General features: G+C 35.3%; 3 protein-coding genes across 3 annotated transcripts; 2 read left to right on the top strand and 1 right to left on the bottom strand.

Annotated features, from left to right (window-relative positions):
* Positions 1-1,561: 1,561 nt before the first annotated feature.
* Positions 1,562-5,448, bottom strand: LOTGIDRAFT_115372 (hypothetical protein; the record flags this gene model as incomplete). The annotated part of the gene is made up of 10 exons (XM_009054060.1): positions 1,562-1,729; positions 2,546-2,727; positions 2,923-3,025; positions 3,282-3,435; positions 3,632-3,689; positions 3,983-4,055; positions 4,245-4,331; positions 4,497-4,608; positions 4,798-4,938; positions 5,423-5,448. The coding sequence occupies 10 exons, from the start codon at positions 5,446-5,448 to the stop codon at positions 1,562-1,564; spliced, it is 1,104 nt and encodes a 367-aa protein (XP_009052308.1).
* A 1,465-nt stretch (positions 5,449-6,913) lies between these two features.
* On the top strand, positions 6,914-9,531 carry LOTGIDRAFT_231645 (hypothetical protein; the record flags this gene model as incomplete). Its single annotated transcript, XM_009054059.1, has 6 exons — positions 6,914-6,956; positions 7,212-7,589; positions 8,026-8,206; positions 8,559-8,680; positions 8,929-9,111; positions 9,339-9,531. The coding sequence occupies 6 exons, from the start codon at positions 6,914-6,916 to the stop codon at positions 9,509-9,511; spliced, it is 1,080 nt and encodes a 359-aa protein (XP_009052307.1). The 3' UTR covers positions 9,512-9,531.
* Positions 9,532-10,113: 582 nt separating this feature from the next.
* Positions 10,114-19,768, top strand: LOTGIDRAFT_159543 (hypothetical protein; the record flags this gene model as incomplete). Its single annotated transcript, XM_009054058.1, has 20 exons — positions 10,114-10,258; positions 10,447-11,509; positions 11,724-11,913; positions 12,251-12,448; positions 13,345-13,454; positions 13,594-13,703; positions 14,004-14,125; positions 14,521-14,730; positions 15,016-15,099; positions 15,368-15,523; positions 15,978-16,161; positions 16,517-16,597; positions 16,943-17,057; positions 17,447-17,529; positions 17,827-17,898; positions 18,297-18,356; positions 18,716-18,826; positions 19,096-19,165; positions 19,326-19,393; positions 19,608-19,768. 20 exons carry the CDS (start codon positions 10,114-10,116, stop codon positions 19,766-19,768), a joined length of 3,393 nt encoding a protein of 1,130 aa, XP_009052306.1.
* Between the last annotated feature and the right edge of the window lie 2,194 nt (positions 19,769-21,962).

Genomic DNA, 21,962 nt, shown 5'->3' with positions numbered 1-21,962 from the left:
GAGCTAGGATGTCCAAGGATATTGACTTGGATCACGGTTTCTAGGATATCCAAACGCCGAGATTGTTTCGAGAATAAGTGGTCAGGGTCCCGTTTATAATTTGGTAGTAGAAGCAGTTCATTTGCCTTCATTGGTGCATAATACTTTTTTTCATATTCTGATATTCAGATCTTGACAATTTATAAATTGAAATGTGTGGAGTTCATTTTTTATGTTGTAGAATCAGTTAAATTTCTTCAGTATGTGGATTGTGGGAATTCATTGCTGGCAGATTTCTTGCTAGAATTGAGCAAAGAAACTTACCGTATTAACATTCATGGATGATTTAAACTATAATCAAAAGTAGTCCACTTTTTTTTTTAGTTGAACTGAAAACAAAATAGACTACTCTTGTTGTTTGTGTTTTAAACCATGAACTTATACCTTTGCATTACTATACAAGTGAATGTCTTGTCCTTAAATTAAATGAAATGAATGGAGTTTTACGTCCTACTTTTCTGCACAATGTGGCCTAATGAAGACTGGCAACGCCATGCAATTAGGGAAATTTTGCCAGGACAGCGGCATTAGCCTGCTCTTTTTCGATTTCCAACTGTCGTCGGATCTTTAACGTGCACAGCCTAAAGCACACAGGGCCTCGGTATATTGTCCTATTTGTCATTTTAAGAGAAATACATTAACGTTATCTGTGTTCACATTTCTAACATATACATTTAATAGAAATTTATATTTTTTTTTGGATTATTGTCTATGTAAGACTAGAATTTATGATATTATTTAGAGATAGTTTCAATGTAGTTGTTATATACAAGTAATGTGTTTTGTTATTTGAATGTGTTCAGAAGATTTTGATATTATAATCACTTGTCTTTTCTTTAGATCTTTAAAGCTGAAATTGGCAGGTCAGCACTTTGACCCTGATGTAGGTCAACATATTTCCCTTTGGCAGTGGTGCAAGATGGAGGGGTTTACCCTGTCTATTTGGCAAAAAACTGAGGCACTGTGCACGAAACTTCTCACATGGAAATATACAAGGAGATGGGGTGTAGACGTCTCTGGCCTTGCAAAAAGTTTCTGGCACTATATATAATAAGATAATCCAGGAAATCTCATTTTCCCTTAAAAATGGGTTCCCTTATTTTCATTTATGAAAATGAAAATGCTGATACTGATATGAATAGAAAGTAGAGGTGTTCTAATCACTAGTTAGTCAGTTTGTCTCACAAGTAACTCAATTAGAAGAGAATTACCAGGAGAATTCCAATGAGTGACAGATTGATTAAGATTACATGATAATTCATGAGAAACTCCAATTAATCAAATAGTTGGCTTAATTTGATACCAAAACATTTAGGAAAAGCATCTTTAAGTTAGAAGGACAAGGACTTGAAGGACAAGGACTTGAAGGACAAGGACTTGAAGGACAAGGACTTGAAGTACAAGGACTTGAAGGACAAGGACTTGAAGGACAACAAATTCATATTTTCAATTGAACTATTCATTTATTATTTAAACATTCATTCACAAAACATTGACGTAAATATTAATATAACATAATCCTTCACTTCTTTCCATCCTTCTTATCTTCCTTTTTACTTCCATCTTTCTGCGTCAGGGAACTCATGGCATTTTGAATGGCTTCACTATTGGGATCTACACCGGGTAAATTTTCTAAAACATTTTGTAAGAAATCTGGATCATTCATTACTTCTGAGTAGTCATCATCCTCCTGCAACACACAAATAAAACATTTTATTTACTGAACCTAATTAATCATTCTATTTTGCTTGTGACACGGACCAAAGGTGTATCAGACCACAGATTAAACAAAACAGCTTACCATCAAGTCTTTGAATGGCATTAAGCAATTGTGAGTACGATATATAGATAAGCTTTATGGAACAACAATCACAATCAATTATGTGCCCGAGGACGACAGGGGAAACCAGCGAAACGTTGCATAAAACTTTAACCAGTGATTGTTGTTCCATAAAGCTGTGTCTATATAGCTTACCATCAAAATTTTTGTTATTATCAATAATACACACCCCTTGTTTTCAGTAAACTAGAAAATTTTTCAATTCATTGCACAGAATATTTGTTAATAGAATTTTTTTTTATGCCTTAACTAGTGAAAGCACAAAAAACTCTGAATTGTTGAGCATTTAGTAAATGAAAAGGTATACATACAGCTTTTGCACCAGATTTGGAAGTTCCTGCTGCACCTTCTTCTGTTTCCATTGGTGTTGGTGTTTCTCCTTCACTTGCTGTTGAATCAAAGGAAATTTTTTATATAATTAAGTAGGTCATAACAAAGGAAATTTTTTATATAATTAAGTAGGTCATAGTCAATTGAAAGGAAGTTATTTCTTAAGTAATATAAGTCTATTGTAAGTAAGCGTATTTTGTGCACCTAAATCTAAAATGTTATAATTCAAAAAACAAAAACTGATTTTCCAGTTATTAGCGTCCATAAAAGTGATTGTTTTGACAAAGCATACAAGACTACGTTTCAGAAGAAGCTGTACACTGATGATAGAATGACTGACAAATACATGAATTCCTTAATCTCAAAAGCATGCTCACCTGGATCCATAGAGAGTCTCATAGCAAAAGCGATCTGTTCTTCTTCAGTCATAGTTTGTAAATCAGGGGAATCAGCAGCCGGAGTATCTTCATTCATTGACATAGCTATAGCATTCTCCAACAGAGCCTCATCACCAGTAACTATAAGGAAACATGTAAGCTACAGTTCTATCAAGGATTAACATCAGGTTCAGTTAAATTATGTTGATAACTATATCATGTTGAAGGCTTGTATCATAACTAAGCTCGAAATCATAAACCCTGTGAGTTCACCCCATTCTCAAGTTAAGAGAATTCTGTTTGCTAAAATATATCAAAATAATATAGAAAATATACCTGGGCCAGTCTCAGCTGGAGTATCAGCAATTGAAGCCTGTACTGTTTCTCTTGCTTCCTTTTCTTGTCTAGCTCTCTGTTCATCCATAGACACACGTAGCGCCTAGATAATCATAAACAAATATAATATGAAAGATTGCACATTATTATCATATTTCATTCTTTTGGCATTCCCAAAACATTAAATCTGCACATACCATGCTTCAACCAAGACCCAGCATTGTAACTTGACATCAAATTCTTAGCCACAGCAAAGCTTGTAACTGAAACTTTTTTCTGTCAAGTAAAATTTCTAACAAATATGGATGTTTTCATTCAAATTTTGTATTCACAGGCTGTATTGAGCAAAATCATCTTACCAAAGCTAATTCAGGATCTTCATTAGGGTCAACACCAAACTCAAACCCTACAGCACCAATACTAGCCCCTGCTCCATCTTCACCAACTATTACGGGAGAACTCAACAGGGCATCAGATAACATAGGTCCTGGTGGGACAGTCACTAGATGTGAACTGAAAGTAAGGAGAGAAGTTGTTGGTGAAAACAGAAATTGCAACTTGTAACTCTCCGATCAATTTCTATTTCTGAACACAAACATTGTATGACACAATAAACTGACAATAAACATATCTTCCTGCATAACTTAAATTAGTAAAACATGTAAGGTTAACGAATGGTTTCATCCAATAAAGTAACTAGCTGGCATACCTTGATCCTTCTTTACCATTAATAGCATTTACAAAACTTGTTAATTTATCAGTATTGACTCCCTACAAACAGAAATGACAGTGCAGTGGTTAACACATTGATCACAGATGTACTGAGTCACAATTTGCATTAGCATACTTTACTAACAATATGGTTAATATCATGATGCATATGAACCAACATAAAGTCATAAAATTTGAATAAGAAAACATTTTAAGTATTATTTAAACAATATCATATAAGCTTGATTAAGACCCACACATGGGTACATACATTTCAGCAATTTTACTCTATTAATCATTGATGATCTAATGTCAAAAGATTATTATAATGTGAAAATCAATTTGAAACCAACCTCTTCTCCAAAATTTATCACATCAACATTGACTTTTTCTTTCTTCAGTTTCTTAGCCATCTTCACAATCTACAATTTAAACAATAATTTATTAATGTTTATAGAATAATGCACAAATGCAACAGTTAAATCATATGCTACTATGGAGAACATTAAATTTCAAAATTGAAAAAAATTATCCATGTATTCATGTCCTGTTATTGACAATCAGGACTTGTAATGAAGACAATCGGTTCAAAAAGAATTTCAGGCACTTACATCTTTCTCATCTTCATCAATGGGACTACCAACAAAAACGACAATTCTGGGTCTGTGATTTCTTCCTTGTCTGTGTTTTAATGCCAGCTGAAACCAATTTGTAATTCATGATAGAAATGGATAAATTGCATAAGCAGTAAGTTAATGAGCAAGATAATTACGTAAGCAAAAAGTAAGAATTTTACCAAATCAAATGTTCCATTTGATATGTAGCCAAGATAAACTAAAAAAATCTTCTTTGTAGTTACTTACATGAGCTACTCGAACGGATGTTACAAAGGATATATTGCCCTTTGGTCCAACCTCATGAAGTCTGGCAAGTATTCTTCCCACATCAGTAGTGGGTGTCACAAGTACTTCAGTCCTAAAATATGAAATTTGTTTAATACATAAGTCAAATCATTATGTATACAATTCAATTGACAAAATACAACTTCTTCTGTAAGCTTATTCAAAAGTAATAAACACACATTACCATTACTTTGAGTTAGATTTCAACTATATTATCAGCATAAGAAATTCAATTCAATTTTTAAACTCTCTGTCAACTTACTTTGACATCTGTAAAAGTCCAACATTATTTTCAGGGTTTGATCTTGTCTTTGATAAACAAACTAAATTGACAGCATCTTGTTGTGCTTGCATCCTTGTTGGTACAAAATCTCCATTTCTCATAAAATCACTGTTATCAACACTAAAATGGAAAAAGAAAATAGCTTTGGTGAACAATAACAAACAGGATAATAGTAATGTAGCCCTTTTTGAACAAAAGTTAAAACTATGCCAGACCAAAGGGGAATAACTGTGAGAAACAATATGCAACAACAATGTCAATAATGTAAAAAAATACATCTTTAAACATAAAAATACAACACTTGAATATCATCACCCAACTAATTAATAACACACAATATTGTTAACCAAAATACCAATAGTATTCATCAAACACAAGCACAAGTTATGCTGAGCATTACGGAAATAAGTGTGGTCCATGCTAGAAAAGACAAGCCAAATTTGCAGAGTCATAACCGTGAATGATAAATTCATAACTTTCATTAACTAAGCAATACGAATGTTTTGTGAAATGGGAAGAAGCTGTTGAAAGCTCAAGCCTCATGTAATTAGACTACAATAAAATTGCAATTGGTGAAGATATGTCAAAAATAATACAAATTTACCAAATTACTGTACTTTCCAACACCATCTTGAATATTCTACACAAACACTAATGACGTCAGCACAATTTTTGGCAGTGTTCGCTTTGCTTGAAAAGGTAATGTGCGGTAAAGTTTGGCTTTGTAAAAAGACAATACAAAAATATGTTTTGTTTGTTGTAGTTGTACCTTTGGGCAGTATCTCTGAGTTATTTGTTTGCATTATTCCAATTTGTTAGATGCCCTAATGATTGCTCAATTTACACAATCGGGTAGAGAGATAATGTTACTTTGATTGTTTTTTTCAAAATCAATCCTTTTAATGCGCATTCGTCACAACCTTAGAAAGGTGTGTTTAGATCATAGATAATGATCGATATGGTACATTCGTATTGTGTCGTAATCACAGTTTTGCGTACTGTCAAAGACACGGCTTTGTAACTTAGTATTGGAATTACTCGATAAATGTAGTTGAAAAAAGATCCAGCAGTGACAAGTGAGAAAGGTTTTGCATGCCTTGCAAATTTTATATAACGTTATTCAATGCACTTAGAACCTAATTCATGAAAAAAGCGTCTTGTCGTTCGGTTTGGACAATTAATTAACCGAAGTCCTGTGTGCTACTGGCTGTGCACGTTAAAAACCCGTCGACAGTTGGAAATCGAAAAAGAGCAGGCTCATGCCGCTGTCCTGGCAAAATTCCCTTCATTGCACCCTAAAGACGTTGCCCGTCTTCATGAGCCCACGTGGTGCAGAAAAGCAGGACGTAAAACTCCATTCATTTCATTTCATCTAGAATCAAATATGTTTCTTTTAATCTACTTACAGCCAGAATATGTTGCACTTTTACGCATGTGGTTTTAACGGATTTGGACAAATTTTCCTACTCAACCAAAGGGACAGCCTTTCTTATTATGTGAAACCAAAACTCGTATATCACACCAAACCAAACGAAACTGTTGAAGTTTGTATCTGTTGGTCATCGATTTATTTTGTAATAAAGAACCATGGTAAGTTTTTATATCCATCTAGAATAGGTCTTCAAAGGTCGTATCTCTGGGTAGATGTCGGTAGAAGGGCCTAATATCCAATTTGTTTCTTAAATATATTGTATCGGTATATATAGATTCTACATCAAACCGTCTTCACAATATCAACAATAGCCACCTATCTTGTATCACGGAAATTTGTAAATGTATAGCAATTTGGTTGGATTGTAGACAGTCAACCAGAGTCTTCGACAAAAGTCTGTAAATGATAAGCAAAATGTTAACAGTCTAGCTCCGGCAGTCTGGCACTGATTGACTGTTTTTTCGGTGGCGTACAATTCAATCAAATCGCTGTATTCCGCGATACAAGAAAGGTGGCTATTGCAATCAAGGTATAAGAGTTTGTAGAGCTAGATATTGTGAAGATGGCATCAAACAGTGACCTGATCTTTGAATATTGAATATGGTATGGAATATCCTCAATTTCACACTCCGTTTCCCGTATCGGAGGGGCTGATATGGAAAAATGCCTCAAGCTCCCCGGTTCCCAACCTGGGCTGTGGGACTAGGTTGTCAGGGGTGTGGCCAACTGGTGTAGGAGAAGAATTTATTTTGAAATGAGAGAGCACCTCACATCATTACATGCTGGAAATGTGGATGAAACAAATTTTGAGGTGTGTGAAAGGTCCAGGTGATTGCTCCAGGGGTGTGAGAGCTGAAAAAGGTTGGGAACCACTTTTCTAGCTATTCGAACATTAAACCGAGACTTTTCAGGCTATGCAGATCCCGACAGTTGACCTATTTTATTTGTTTCTATTTTCCAGAAGAATCTTTCCTTAAATGTGGTTGTTCGGAACCAAAACCTGTTGAACATTTGGAAAAGATAGCCATATCTAACAAATATCTGATAAGAATTCATACAAGTGTCCTTAAGTTATATGACATTGATAAAGGCGAGGAGATCAAAACCGTCGATGATGAACAATCTGGCTTCCATTACGATGGTCAAGTCTTTGGGTCACATTCTCAGATCGACACTCAGATCGACCAATCAGATCGAACAACCGGTTTCAAACCCCAAGATCTTCAATCAATGACTGAATCAGAAGAATCTCAAGAATTTTCATGCAAAAGATCTGGTGTAGTTAAATCTAAAATAAAAGAGCTCTTTGCCCAAGAAAATGTGTTTTACTCCCTTTACGGTAAGTATCTCATTGGAGGTCAACTATGATATAATGACATACTTCGATATTGATTAATGTTTCAAAAACACAAAATGATTTGTTCCGCAGTGCCGGATGTGGTACTACGCTTATGATATACCACAGACATTGGCTTAGTTCCCTAATTTGATAAACTTGATAGATTTTGTCGATTTCCCATGGAAGCCAAATTACTTAAAAAGATGCAAAAGAGATTTTGTGATTGGTGTCTTTCTGCAACTCACTGGAACTTGTAAATGCTGTCCAACTAGCAAGCAGCTTGTTAGGATGGCAGCTTTTCTGGTGTTAAATGTTTTAGCTAAAGCGATTAGAAAACTTTGGGGTCCTGGAAGATTCGTCCTCACCTTTGATACAGATAGGCCTAAACTCTTGATTAAGTTTTCCATTTATCATTGACGCATATTATATATTTCAGCGGATGGTTCACTAAACAAAACAGAAGTAGGCCGATCTCGGGACACCAGCGGACTGAAATTATATCATACACCAATACCATTATTACCAATTAAAACGATGATAAAACAAGTTTCCTGTGGAAAGGAACATGTGATTCTGTTAACTGAAAACAATCAAGTCTTCACATTCGGTTTAGGAAGGTTTGTAAATATAGCTTATAATAAAACAATTGGGAATTGTTCTTCAGCAGTGCCTCTAGTGTATGTGGGTGGGATCTCGTGGATGTTAGTGGGTTTGAGCCCCTCCCTCGGGATTTTTTTTAAACATGCTCTTCTGCATTTTTTTTCAGGTGGGAACCTACTTATAGATGGGGTCCCGTGGATGGACTTGGTTCAACCGGTTCCTATAGTAGTTGAGGCATGTTGAGCTTGTAATCAAAGCTAATGTATTTGGAGCAAAATCGTTCAGGGTCAATCTATTTTATTTGGCCATTGTCACAATTTTTTCGTATCAAGAGTATTGCTGAAAAGACCTTCATATTTTATTTCACAGCCGAGGGCAATTAGGAAACGAAGATGTCGAAGAACGGAAAGAACCACAAGAAGTGGACGCTTTATCAGGAATTTCAATCAAAACTGTATCAGCTGGTGGCTGGCATTCAATAGCGGTTTCTGGTAAGGATGATTCTTTGATTTTTGGATGTATATAACTCCGTACGTCTACCGCTGAGTATAAAAAGTTTATCAATTTATCCAAGATATGCACTGACCTGGACAACCATTTTCAACTATATTTGCTGTTAAACGAAATTTGATGAGTATCCATCACATCGTTGGTTCTTTATCGCAATTTTCAATCGCCTATTCTATTGGCCTTATGACATTCCTATAACGTAATTGTTCTCAAAATTCTTCTTTCGCAGAGGATGGTGATTTGTACACGTGGGGGTGGAACGAAAGTGGTCAGCTAGGATTGCCGTGTCCGTTATTAAGCGTCGATTCTGATTTAGAAACCCATGGTCTAGTAACTCTACCTACAGTAATAGATCTGCCAGCATCAGTTCACAAAGTCTCTTGTGGTTCCCGTCACACCACTGTATTATTAGGTAAAAATAGTTCTTTATAATTGTTTGTTTGCCTTTTATGTTTGTCATTGTTTTATATTTCAAACCATGAATGCTCCTATACACGCGAAACAACGATCCAAACTTGTATCGGAGTGCAGATACGAGAGATATCTACATGTCAAGCACAGGCTGAAATAGATCAGTTTTTGGAAGATTACAGGCCGTGAAACTTTTAGGTTCTGTTACAATTTTTTTTATTTTCACAGAAGATAAAGTTTTGATGGCATGTGGTTGGAATAAATATGGACAACTTGGAACCGGAGACAATAAATCTTGTGACCAGTTTATCAAACTAGACATTTCTGGTGCCGCAGATCATGATATTATTGACATTGTGACAGGCAGTTGGAACACTATTTTTATATATTCCTCTGAATAAAATAGACATGTCGAGTTTTATTACTGTGATAGCCCAAGGGGCCGAGGAAAAGATGTTGACCTTTTATAATTGTTCAAGAGTCTAAAATCGAACGCACCCAGTTTTAGTGATTGGGAGTTATCCCCCTTGAGACGTAAACAAAAGTGAAAGTTGCTTGGCCTTGCAGTTCCCAGCCAATACAGCCAGGTCTGTAAACAATGATTTGCCCAATCCTGTGTTATTTCACAAAGTTTCACTTCACACTCTTTGATCTCCATTACATACGTGCGTTGCGTCTGAAAGATTGGGCGATAACCACTTTAGCAGTATGATTCGTTCACATTCATCTATAATTATGGCAAGGAGAGGCAATGGGTTTTTTTTCTGTCCTAGGTGTTACCATTTCAACAATTTCTTATCGGGGGTGTCCTTTTATGACACCAAGTAGTCCAGATGTGGCTAACGTAGCCTACTATAGACCGCAATATAAGATTAAGTTCAGATGATGAGTAAACTAATTTATCAAACACATCAGCCATGTCTTTCCACCAATGCCTTCAGTTACTTTTTCACACAGCCCTATCCGCATTACTACAATCACATCCAAAGATTCTTCAACTGAAATGAAAAAGATATGGCGACCAGCTTTATTTCCACCACGTATAAGAGGTCAACATGATATTTCACCATACGACCAAGATGCTATTTACCAGGCCAAAATAGAATATGAGAAGTTCGAAGAAGATTATTTAATATACCTATATGAATGTAAGCAATGGTTTTTTTACGATCTTTCCAAAGGACAGCAATATCTATGTTATCCAGCTGTTGTCGGATATTTTCTAATACTCCATCTGATACACCCACATCCACTGCCCTTTTTGGATTATGAACTTAGGCCTGTGTAGTTTACTGCTTGTTCTTACAGCTAATTAATTTTTGATTTAATCATCCAGGTAAATATTTATCTCGAGATGATGTAGATGTGGACTACAAACACTACATAGATCACAATATTTACTATAGAAGAAAGTTAAATCAAGAAAAATCAAACTTGGAATATGAAAGATTCTATACTCAAGACCAAGCACAATCAGGCCCACAAGAACAAACATCCAATGGTACAGAATTTTGTGCTAACGAGATAAGCCACGATTTGAACGCCACACCAACAAGTTCAACTTGGCCACAGCAAGCGAGAGTTCATAAAGAATTGTTCCCAGAAATACCACAATTTGAATCTCCCAGTGCACTGCAACTTAATCTTGAAGACCCAATTCGTAGCTTTAATACATTTCCTCTGGGTGACATGCTCACAGGCAAACATGACGAAAACAGTTCAGAAAATGGCACAACTGCTATTGGAACACCAGTAAACATAGATATCTTTCAAAATTGTTGGGAAAAATCAGACAATGATTCCGAATATCAAGTTAATCAAAATCTATCCACAAGGCGTTCTGAAGACCAAAATTTCAATCAAATGGTTGATGCAACCATATTTCACTCAAGTGATGTGAATTATCAAGACTCGTGGTTCAGTACAGACAGATCACTAACATCACCAGCACCTCCTTACATTCATCAAGACATCCAAGCTGGAAGAAAACCTGTCGTCGACGAACCCGAATTACAAAAGCAATTAAAATCGGGAGAATCTACTAATATTATGGACGAGGTGCGCCAAAGGACAAGGACACACAATCGAAGATCCATGAAGCCAGTCCAATGCAATCCTCTTACTTTGTCAGTACACCATGGTGAAGTGTCACCAGACACTGCTCTTACACCAGTCGAGTCGAGAAAGGATACGACAAACTTTGCTTTCAATCCTTTCTATAAATGCAGCCATATTATGCATGATGGAAATTCCTATGAACAGTCAATTCCACGAAGACAAAACGCCATTCCGGATTGTACTAATGAGCAACAGGCTCTGGAAACAGCAGATGCAGTTACAAAGCCCAAAACGTTGTCTTGTTCACTGTCTAAGAAACTGATTGAGCATCAGAAAATCAGGTTTGAATAGGCTTATTTTTTGTGTAGATTCTAATAATGATCCTTTTGAGCAAAAGTTTCCATGGAACAATTTGTTTTTCTGGTTTCTGAATGGGCATGTGCAGCAGATCTGTGTATGGAGTTTAAATGGTATAGATATACAGTCTATCATCTATTTGGTAAGCAGCTACTTTCCTCAGCTTTCAGTTAAAAAAACAACATTATCGTCTTTTAGGAAAGAGGCACTTGTAGAAGCAAATACGCGAAACGAACCAAATAATACATGTACATTAATCGAGAAGGTAAAAAAGAGACGTCTGACAGAAACTGAATCCAAACAAAAGAAAAAGAACAAACAGAGCAGATCGGATGAAGAATCTGGAAAATCAATACGTCAAAAGAATGAACGGGAACAAAATGTACAGGTAGGGTTTATAAGCTTATTGTTTCGAAAAAGTGTCATATTTTCTTTTCCAATACGTCACCATATGTTTCTTGAAGTAGTTGTGCTCTACTTACGCAAGGTCTTACAAGATAGTAAGGTCGGAGGAGCCATAGCCCCCAGAAAAGATGCTAGTCTGGCTTTGCACCCGCCGCCTACCCCACACTTTCAATTTTTTCAATTTACAAAGTAAAAGCATAGTCTGTGGTCCCCTGGAAAATGTTGTGGCCCCCTGCTCGCCCCCCTGCAGCTAATATCTCCTAGAAACGCCACTACTTTTCTCCAGTTAACTTACAGTTGGTGATTGCCTTATATCGTAGACCCCATCAGAAAACAAGACGGAGATTGTAGAGATACTATACGATACAAGATATGTAGACGTCAATAAATTACCATCTACTGAACGAGAAGAACTGAACAAGTGTTTATTGAACTCAGATGATATTTCTGTTACTCTACTCTATAATAATGGAACAACTTTACTATCCAATGGTCATCAACAACTCGAAAATACTAAGGTTAGTAGGTTTTCTAGGAGAGTGGTAATATCAGGCCCGTAACCAGCCGAATGGGGGTGGCCGCATTTGCATTGAGAGGGGTAATAGCTAATAGAGACTGATTCCAGTCTCAATTGAGAAATTGAGAATGAGAAATTGAGAATTTTGTAAGGGGTGGGGGAGGCAGATATAGTTCTAGGGGGGCCTGGGTATTATAAGACTGTCATCATCGGATTTCGTTTGCATTAAAAACGCACATCAGTAATCTATTATTACAATTGACCTGAATGGATCTTGTCTGATCTTTGCCAAAATCATTTACAGTAGACGCCTTGACGTTGCAGATAATAGATTTATGCAACATTTTTCTTTCTAAACCACGAGAATGTCTTTTGGATATTTGCGAACAGTTTTCTGTAGTCAGAATTCTCTTGATCATCTTCTAGTTTTTGCTTTAACACCATGGTCGCGCTGAATTCTTTAAGCTTTGATTTAATGGTATTGCTTTATTTCTATTGCAGAAGAAGTCGCTGAAGTCTGCAAACAAGACGATTGATAAATGGGTAATATTATTTATAACATGAACTAGCATTTTTTCTATTCCTTGATATTGTCCACATCCTGCAATTGAAACAAACAATGAGCCAAATTACGAAAAGACAATCGAAACACGATTTATAAGGTGGGGATAGGTTAGGTCCGATTCGGCTGCCTTGTGGGGATGTCTTTACAATAAATTACAAAGTAAGTTAAATAGTTTCTGAATCGTGTCCGATCTACTTTCGTGTATTACGATTTAGACTTTTTACTGTATCGATAATCCCCCAAGACACCATACCTCACCTTGATACAGATAACAAATTCAGTAAGCCTAAATTGAATTTCGGTTTAATTGATATTTAGTGTATAAATTTCAGTTAAAGGGAATTACACTTGTAATCAAGGGATGTGCTTCACCGGATTTTAAAGACCAGTTAATAATATTCTCCTTTCTAACAGAAGATGCCGAGTTTCTTAATTGGTTCAAGTAAGTATTTCCTATTTTTATAATTGAGGTATTCTGGCCGAGTGTAAGGCAAGTAACTATGTACCGCTCAAAGTTTAGAAACAGCTGAAATTTCTACTAGTAAAGACTTTAATTTCATTTTGATGTAAAAAATTTTCAGAAACTGCTTCAGTACCCTACTAAAGGAAAAGGAAATAGTTGCCTTTGATGCGCAGAAAATTGTTGTTGCTTTGATAGAGGTTTTCGACTTCAAAGATATCGAGAAAAAAGGTTTGAGTTATCTAGCACTTAACATTGTCAGTTCGTATAGTTTCAGATTGTGTCGCATGATTAGACCAATCGTCACCAATCAGTGTGATTCAAATTTTAACTCAGTAAATAAATTCTAATAGTTCATTGGATAGTAAAATTTTAAACCAATGATATCTCGGTGTGAATATTCCGCTTTTTGTGGAGAGAAGTACTCAGCCAAACTTGTAAGAAAGAAACTATTTAGAGTAAGTATATAGTTTTCAAAGTCTAAAAGTTTGTGAAGAAAAGATTGGGAATACCACATTATTTCTATTAAAGAAACTGAATGTTGGATGTTGAAAGATCCACTGTTAGGTACCTGGTTATTAGATGCTGATAAATCACCTAAAACTCTACAAGATGTGTTTAACTGTATTAAAATCAAACCTATCAGTACTCAGGTAAATGTGATTCTGTAAATAAATTTTAAAAAGACACCAATAACATAATACGATTGGAAAAGATTTAATTCCTTATTTTCACTTATTTTCTATATTACTGGTTTCTTATTTTCATTATAATTGTACATTTTGGTACTTTTTTTCAGTTTTGTATTTTTGTCTTGTGTTTGGTGCCCCGTTAGGGTGGAAACGCGTAAAATTGGTTCAACCAGTCCCTATGGTAGTTGAGCTACTGTTAATCCAACTGCCGTTATGCAAAGGATGGGTCAGTGAAGTGAGATCAAATCGTTTAGACTGAACAGAACCATTCGCATTGCATAATATGTAATTTGACACCATAAACGAATGATTCTCAGTACCACAGGACGTAAAACTCCATTCCATTTTCCTTACAGACTGGTAATAAAGAAACAAGTTGGTTTATTAAAGCCACATTACTACAAATGATATCAGCAATGAAGAAAATAAGAGAAAAACTGATATCAGAGAATATTTATAAATTATTCCTCGTCGAAACGGCTTTAATACCTATACTAGCCTGTATGGAAACGGCGAGAATCAAAATACATATGGAGAAAGTTAACCAATTTTCGTCCATTCTAAAGGTAACCCGCGTTTGCTTAAAATAGATTTTGGATAAGATGACAAAATAAAGAAATTAAGTAACCTTTTTTTTCACTAAGGTTCACGGGAATCCTTTCTACCAACTTGTCCTTGGCTAAACCTCTTTGATCTTTTGTCAAATATCCATACACACTCTACAGCTGGATCGATTGGAATAATAATAAAAAAGAACTTATTCAAGCTCACCAGACTAGATGCACTCAAATTAATTTGATATTTGTCCACCCTATTTCACTGCATTCTTAATGAGTTTATTCTCTTTGTAGAAAAAGCTGTCCAAATTGGAAAATGAAGCGTTCAAATCAGTTGGTCATACTTTTCTGATCAATAGTCATCCACAGTTGCGTCAGGTAGGTGTGTTGATTAGGTATTGATTGCCGATAACTGTCAAAGATGATACCTTTACTCGTAAGGAATTATATAGAAAGTCAACGCCTTTTCCCTTGGTAGACACCCCCATGAGCGGGACAACCACAGTATTATAACTCTATTTGATATATTATAACTTTATGGGAACAACCCAACTAAAATTTAACACAACGAAGCTTGGATGATCATTAATCATTGCATTTTCTGATGGTATTCAAAATATAATTTTCATTCCCAAATAATTGCCAGGTATTATATGAAGAGCTCCAATTAGACAAGAAGTTACCAGCCAACAGTAAATTAGTTAAAACTAGTGTAGCACATCAGAAATCCACCTCGGAGAGTATGTTATCACAATTAACACCGTACCATCCTCTACCAAATATTGTTCTAGAGTATAGACAGGTAACAGATTTATAAATTTCCATTTAGATTTCTCCACAGAGTTCCCAGTACAGTAATTGTGGATGTTATATTGCACTTTTCCGTATTTGGGGTTATTTTCAAGACATTTATATGAGATAAGATGTCATGATATTTGTAATAACTTGTTACTGGAATGGTAAGAGTATGGACCATAGACTGCGATCAAGTACTATTTTAAAGCAGTTCGTTCATATTCAGTTGTGTAGATTTTCTATCTTGAAAGAGTTATATGATTAACTGAAGTTATGTTATAAAGCGACAAGTCAACATCTTTTTCCATTTCTGATATCGCAGACAAGATAGTTGTTGGTCTTGGTTTTTGTTGATAGATCAGGATCAATTGGATGCTTCGGTAGTGGTGGTTTAGTCGAATAGATGGACGACTATATCCCATAAATCTCTACAACTGTTAGAAACTCATCTTCTTTTACAGTTACAGAAGTTAAAATCAACGTATGTAGATGGGATGTTATCGTGTATTGATAAGGGTTATCTGTCTACATATTGGGATCAGATCGGAGCTGCTACTGGACGCTTATCATCCTATCATCCTAATATACAGGCTATACCCAAAACTTGTGTCACTATTACTAACTATCAGGATAATTTTATAGAAGGTATGGTATACATGTCCTTTTATCAGCCGAAACTGTCTCGGCGAGCGGGAAACTTAGGATGGAACCAGCTACTTTGTTTGGGGCACACATAGGCAATATTTCTTGTGATTATACAGGTTTAAAGATTTAATAGTATTCCATTCATTATGGTTTGAGATTTATGCATGAAAATGAAACCCCGGATTTCGTCTGAACAACGAAGGTAGTGCTACAAAGAAATCAAAATTCAGATGATGACATTAGGACCTCAGATTTGGTCCTTTCTCTATAAGTAATTACATGAACACAAGGGGAGATAGTTTGTTGAGTTCTGTTACTTTATAGATATACTTTATCCATCTTTTTATGTTTTCAGGAAAAACAGATGAATCCAAGATTGATATTTATGCAAGAGAACCATTTATAAGCCATGACGGTTGGCTTCTTCTAGCTGCTGGTAAGCTTAGTTATGATCTCGAGATACATTCGTATTCTTACCATTACATAGATGAAATGCGACCCATATTCATTTCGGGGTATTATAATTTTTTTTCGCTTTACATAGGGAAAGATTGGCCTTTGAGTCCCCGTTGATAAATCGGTGTCCGAATTGATTGGAACGCCACGGACGAGTCCTTCTCCTTCAAAAACCCATGTACTACCGGTACAATTAGAATAATAATCATCCAGACAGCTGCAAGACCTTTTTTTTCATTCGCCTTGTTAAAAATCCAACAATCATAATATTTTTATAGGGCGGAAATTTTATCCAATTTTCTATGATACATGTATGTACCTTCAGATTTTCAGCAAATTGAGCTACGGTTACTGGCACATTTATCAAATGATCCACAACTACTAGAGATATTTAATACATCTAATAAGGAAGATATATTTCTAACTCTTACTTCACAATGGTAAATACATTTTACATTTATATACATTAGTATTTTTCTATTTACTGGCATAGACCTAGTGGGTTCAACTCTCGTCCATGCTTTCGTAACATTGCTTAACCGCAATGTCACAACCTAAAATTCCTATCTGAAAACTCATTTAAATCGTCAAGACTACAATTGATTCTGGTTAGGACAAAAACGATCCCTGGACTCTAAGCTTCCCTTATCAATTTTGTCATAATACACACCTATGATGTGATAATTATGATCCAAAACAGTAGAATGGGTCTTATATGATGTCATGTACGGATTACAGATTCAGCTTTGGAGAAAATTCATATTGCACTGCACTCAAACTTACAAAAGAGTACCGGTTGTTAATTCCTTTCCATACTGTAACTAAACAGGTTGTGTAAACCATATGATAGAATTAGCCAGACAGAACGTGAACAAACCAAGAGAATAGTTTATTCTGTCATGTACGGTGTAGGTTAGTAACGTTACCAATTTTAAATACATCCAAGATACAATATAAGCTTGCTGGAGTCTCTTAAAAGGGGGTGCATAAGCGCAAAGTGACATCAAGAGAGCTCATAAGGGTAAACACGTTTGTCATATTAGATTGTGACGCACACATTCCTTGGGTATCAATTTCAGCTTAATTTTGACATGTTGGAAGACTGATTGGGCACCTGAAGCTGAGAATTACGACTTTTAGGATATAAAAATGATATATATAACGATATGATATAAGGAGATAGAAGCATGTTAACATTTTTCATTATAGGTAAAGACAGATTAGCTGATTATCTGAAGGTATCACCCGATAACGCCAAGGGTATAATGAACAGTTTCCTTAGTAAGTTGTCTTTCTCTAAATTTGTTACACTGTAAATTCCTTCTGTATATAAGCATAATCAGAGATAACGATTTGTCCGAACTCCCTAAAATCCCAAAATATGGATTTATGGAATTAAAATGGTTTTAGTAATTACTGCAACTCTAAAGGCTTAACGACAATAACATCTTAATTTTATTTACCTATCGTTAGAGTTATTTTAATAGAGTGTGTCTCATGTGATTTATGAGATTATGTAAACGGACCACGGTAAACGTTCGGATAGCGCTCTTCAAAATATTTAGCTTTAGGAACTGGCGAGCGACTGGTGGCGATATTATGTCTATTCTATGAACCGGAATCGTTAGTCTCTGAATGTTTAATCATAAATTGATGAGATGATACAATTCTATTTTCAGTAAAATTCCCTGCAGTTAACAGATTTACGAAATCTTGTATTCAATTCTGTAAAAAACATGGTGAGTAATATTTTTGTAGTTTGAATTCGTGAAAGCCTGTCTCAGCCTGTATGTGCTCGATACAGATATCACATCCACCTTAGAGCAGTCAAAATTTCACCGTTACGTTCCATACAGAAACGTTTCCACAGCAACTACAAAGAGAATTCGAATTAAGCTTAGTCTTATTTAGCCTCTGGTTTTGACTGATGAAAGTCCAAATACTGGTTTGTAGAAATTAAAACGGACTTAAAAAGATTATGTTTTAACTCCCTTCTTTTCATTAAATCTTCCAACCCCCAATTGATCGACTCTTATGAGTTCATTGAATTCCACGATCAGAGAGGGTTTATTATAGAGATTAAAAATATCAATTTCAGGATTTACCAGAACACTATTTGGTAGAAGACGATACGTTCCCAATATACACAGTTATAATCCAGTTCTTAGAGCACAAGCTGAGAGACAATGTGTCAACTTTCGTGTTCAAGGTATATCCATAAAATAAAATGTTATTTAGGTTTAATAATGTTTTATTCTTTCTTGTTAGTGCATTAATGGGATTGAACAGGTGTTTTTTCGGGACCTGCTAATGATTTTTTTTATTTTAAATGGCGCAGAATGATGATTCGTTATTTTGACCAATCAGAAGGTATGCTTGGCATTCTGAAAATGTTGGGAGTAGGCAGCTGTCTCTACGTAATTTAAGACCCTGAATATATTAGTTGTCCATATATATCCACTATTCTAAATTTTCCAGGATCAGCGGCCGATTTATGTAAAGCAGCAATGGTACAAGTTGAATCAAAACTTCGTCAATATAATACCAGGTAAATCTTGCTATTTTAATTTCGAATTTTTGTTATCCGTCATGAATTGATAACCTTTGATTAAGATACTGGAAGAAACTTAAGGATATGAGTTTGAGCGCTTCTCGAGTTGTTGACAGGTAGAAACCAGTGATGAAAAGTTACAAAATATACTTTTCAGACTGTTAGTTCAGATCCATGATGAACTGGTGTGGGAAGTTCCAGAAAAAGATATTTCTATAGTCAAAGGTAATTATAGAATTCCCTTTGTTAAATTTTAATTGCTCAGGCTGGCCAGTGGCTACATACGTGACAATTTGTTTATCTTGGATGCCGAAAGAGAGATGCTGTTGAATTGGATCGTGTGTATTTGCTGAATCCGAAACTTGTTGGCTTTTCCTAGCCTCTAATGGCTATTTTTATATGTTATGAATCTTTTATAAGTTTTTTTTAACCCTTTTAGACACCATTAAACAAGCAATGGAGGATAAAGAATTACTGTGTCAGGATATAGCCAGTTTGAAAGTTCCACTGAGTATTACCATCAGTACTGGAGCTAGTTGGGCTCATCTTACTTCACCAGATAAATTAACCTCAACTCCTCCACAGGATGATAAATGTTAATGATCTCGGAATTATTTAAGGGTTCAGAGAAGCTCCGAAAAAATGGATCTATTTTCCCTGACAACAAGGAAAACAAAATGTTCTCGTCAGACCTTTGTTTGGGATGCTAAAGCCAATCAAACCTTTAATCAAGCATATATAATACAAAGTGTATTCTACATCCGTTTAAGAATGCCTGTTACATACCAGCTATCTTCTTTACATTTTAGATTTGTTTTTCTGGTATATCTTACTTCAGTTTCAGTTTCAAAATTGTGCTACTTTTATATCGTTGAAATGTTATCTGTGATATGATGTTTTCTTATCTATTTATTTATTATCTATATTGTTGATAAAATAATGTATTTGATAATGTTAAATATTACATTTATGTTATTCAAATTAAAAGTGTATTATGATTGTTTATTTTTGGCCAGCATTATGCAACCGAGTTTCTGTTGTAAGTCTGACTGGTTATACCCAGGCCGTACTTACAGGGGCGCATTGCCCACACGAACCCTTCTGAAAAAATTCCAACCTACCAATTCCATTATTGCAACTAAACAACATACACCAGCGCCCCTCCGGATACATTACTTGCCCCTGCCAACAATCAAGTCGGGCTGCGGGCCTGGATGCCTTATGCCAAAGATTAGCCCGAGATGTTTTAAATTTCTTTGGTTTTAAAGGTTTTAAAAGTCTAGGTGCATAGACAAGGTTAGACCAAAACATTTGTATCTATTCCAGCTTGTTGTAGCTATTTGGACAGATGTCGCTGGTGTAGAGACAGAAATAATAAGCCTTGTTAAATATGGGGACATTCCACATCTCAGCAGGTGCGAGGATATTAAACCAATTTAGATATCTCGGATCTGCAAAACCCAGGTATATTTGGAAAGATAAATATTTTTGTAGTTCAATCATATCAAGTGTGTATTGCTGTAAGAGATTGTGCCAAAATTACCTCGGTGGTAAAATATTAAAAAATGACAAAGGAATATATCGAAATCTATACTTTGTACTTCAGAAATTTGTGAAGAGAAATGATGTCTGATCTGCATCTTCCATAGGCTTAAAAGGAACCATGTAAACTAAATTTACAATTCGCTGAGTTACACGTCGGCCGAACCATATACAGTCACTGAACTTATCTGACATCCACGCCTAACAAGATTCTAATTTGCATTGTTGAACCTGACGTTACAAATGCGGACGAGTCGAACCTGGCATCTGTACTAGACTCAATACGTTCAACAAATCGAACTCATTTGTTACATCATGTGATGTTACAAAATGGCGGTCGAGATAAACAACAAAATATGTTTCCAGAATAAAACTTTCACCATTCATCAAATCAGTTAACTGACAGGTAATCTTTTATACTGTTTTGAATTCTTTGCGATAACAGCAAATGTGATTTGACAATACAGATGTTATTCGCCACTTTTCCGGTCATAAACTAAACATGATATGAAACAGCTTGTAAGTTGTTGTATAGGCTTAAACACTTAAAGGGTTTTTCTCTAAATCTATTCATATCTTTTGTACTGAAATATTGAGGAAATGAAACAAAAGTTCTTATTAAAGGTCACCATTCTCATGTTGGAAGTTGGAATCAAAGTGAATTGTAACCTAAAGTAAAGGTTTAGGTTTAAATGAGATTCTGCCTAAATTCTAAAGGGACTGAGGAAACTGGCTTGAGCGTAGGTGTTAGAAGTATTAGGAGTCATGACTGAGTCGGACAATCCAATAGTTGTTTTGGATCTTGTATAGTTATTTCTGCCCATGGATTAGTCATTTCAGCCCTAGATTTTGTTCCAGAATGAATTAAGCTACTAATGCCCACTTGATACTCACAACACTGGATTAAAGGATTAGCTTTATGTTTTTTTTAGCCTATTAACACCTTGTTCATATCTTATTGTAGATGAAAAATATATATAGACTATATAAGTGATCTGTATGAACTGGATTCCATACATGGTATAAATCCTGTACTGTACAAAAAAAGACTATATAATACACTTCTTCTTTTCAAAACGGCTGCATGTTGATGACTTAAGGCAGACAATATTTCAACTTCAATTTTTACTTGTATCGACTGACAATAACATTTCTGTATTAAATCTTTTAGTCACTTAAAAGCTGCCAATGAAAATCTGTTTATCAATTGTCAACAATTAAGGAGAGAAAAGGCATCAACTGGTCAATAAAC

The sequence above is a fragment of the Lottia gigantea genome (assembly GCF_000327385.1).
Source record: "Lottia gigantea unplaced genomic scaffold LOTGIsca_21, whole genome shotgun sequence".
In the NCBI taxonomy this organism is placed as follows: domain Eukaryota; kingdom Metazoa; phylum Mollusca; class Gastropoda; family Lottiidae; genus Lottia; species Lottia gigantea.
The sequence above is the reverse complement of the archived record's forward strand: the minus strand, read 5'-3'. Positions and strand labels throughout refer to the sequence as shown.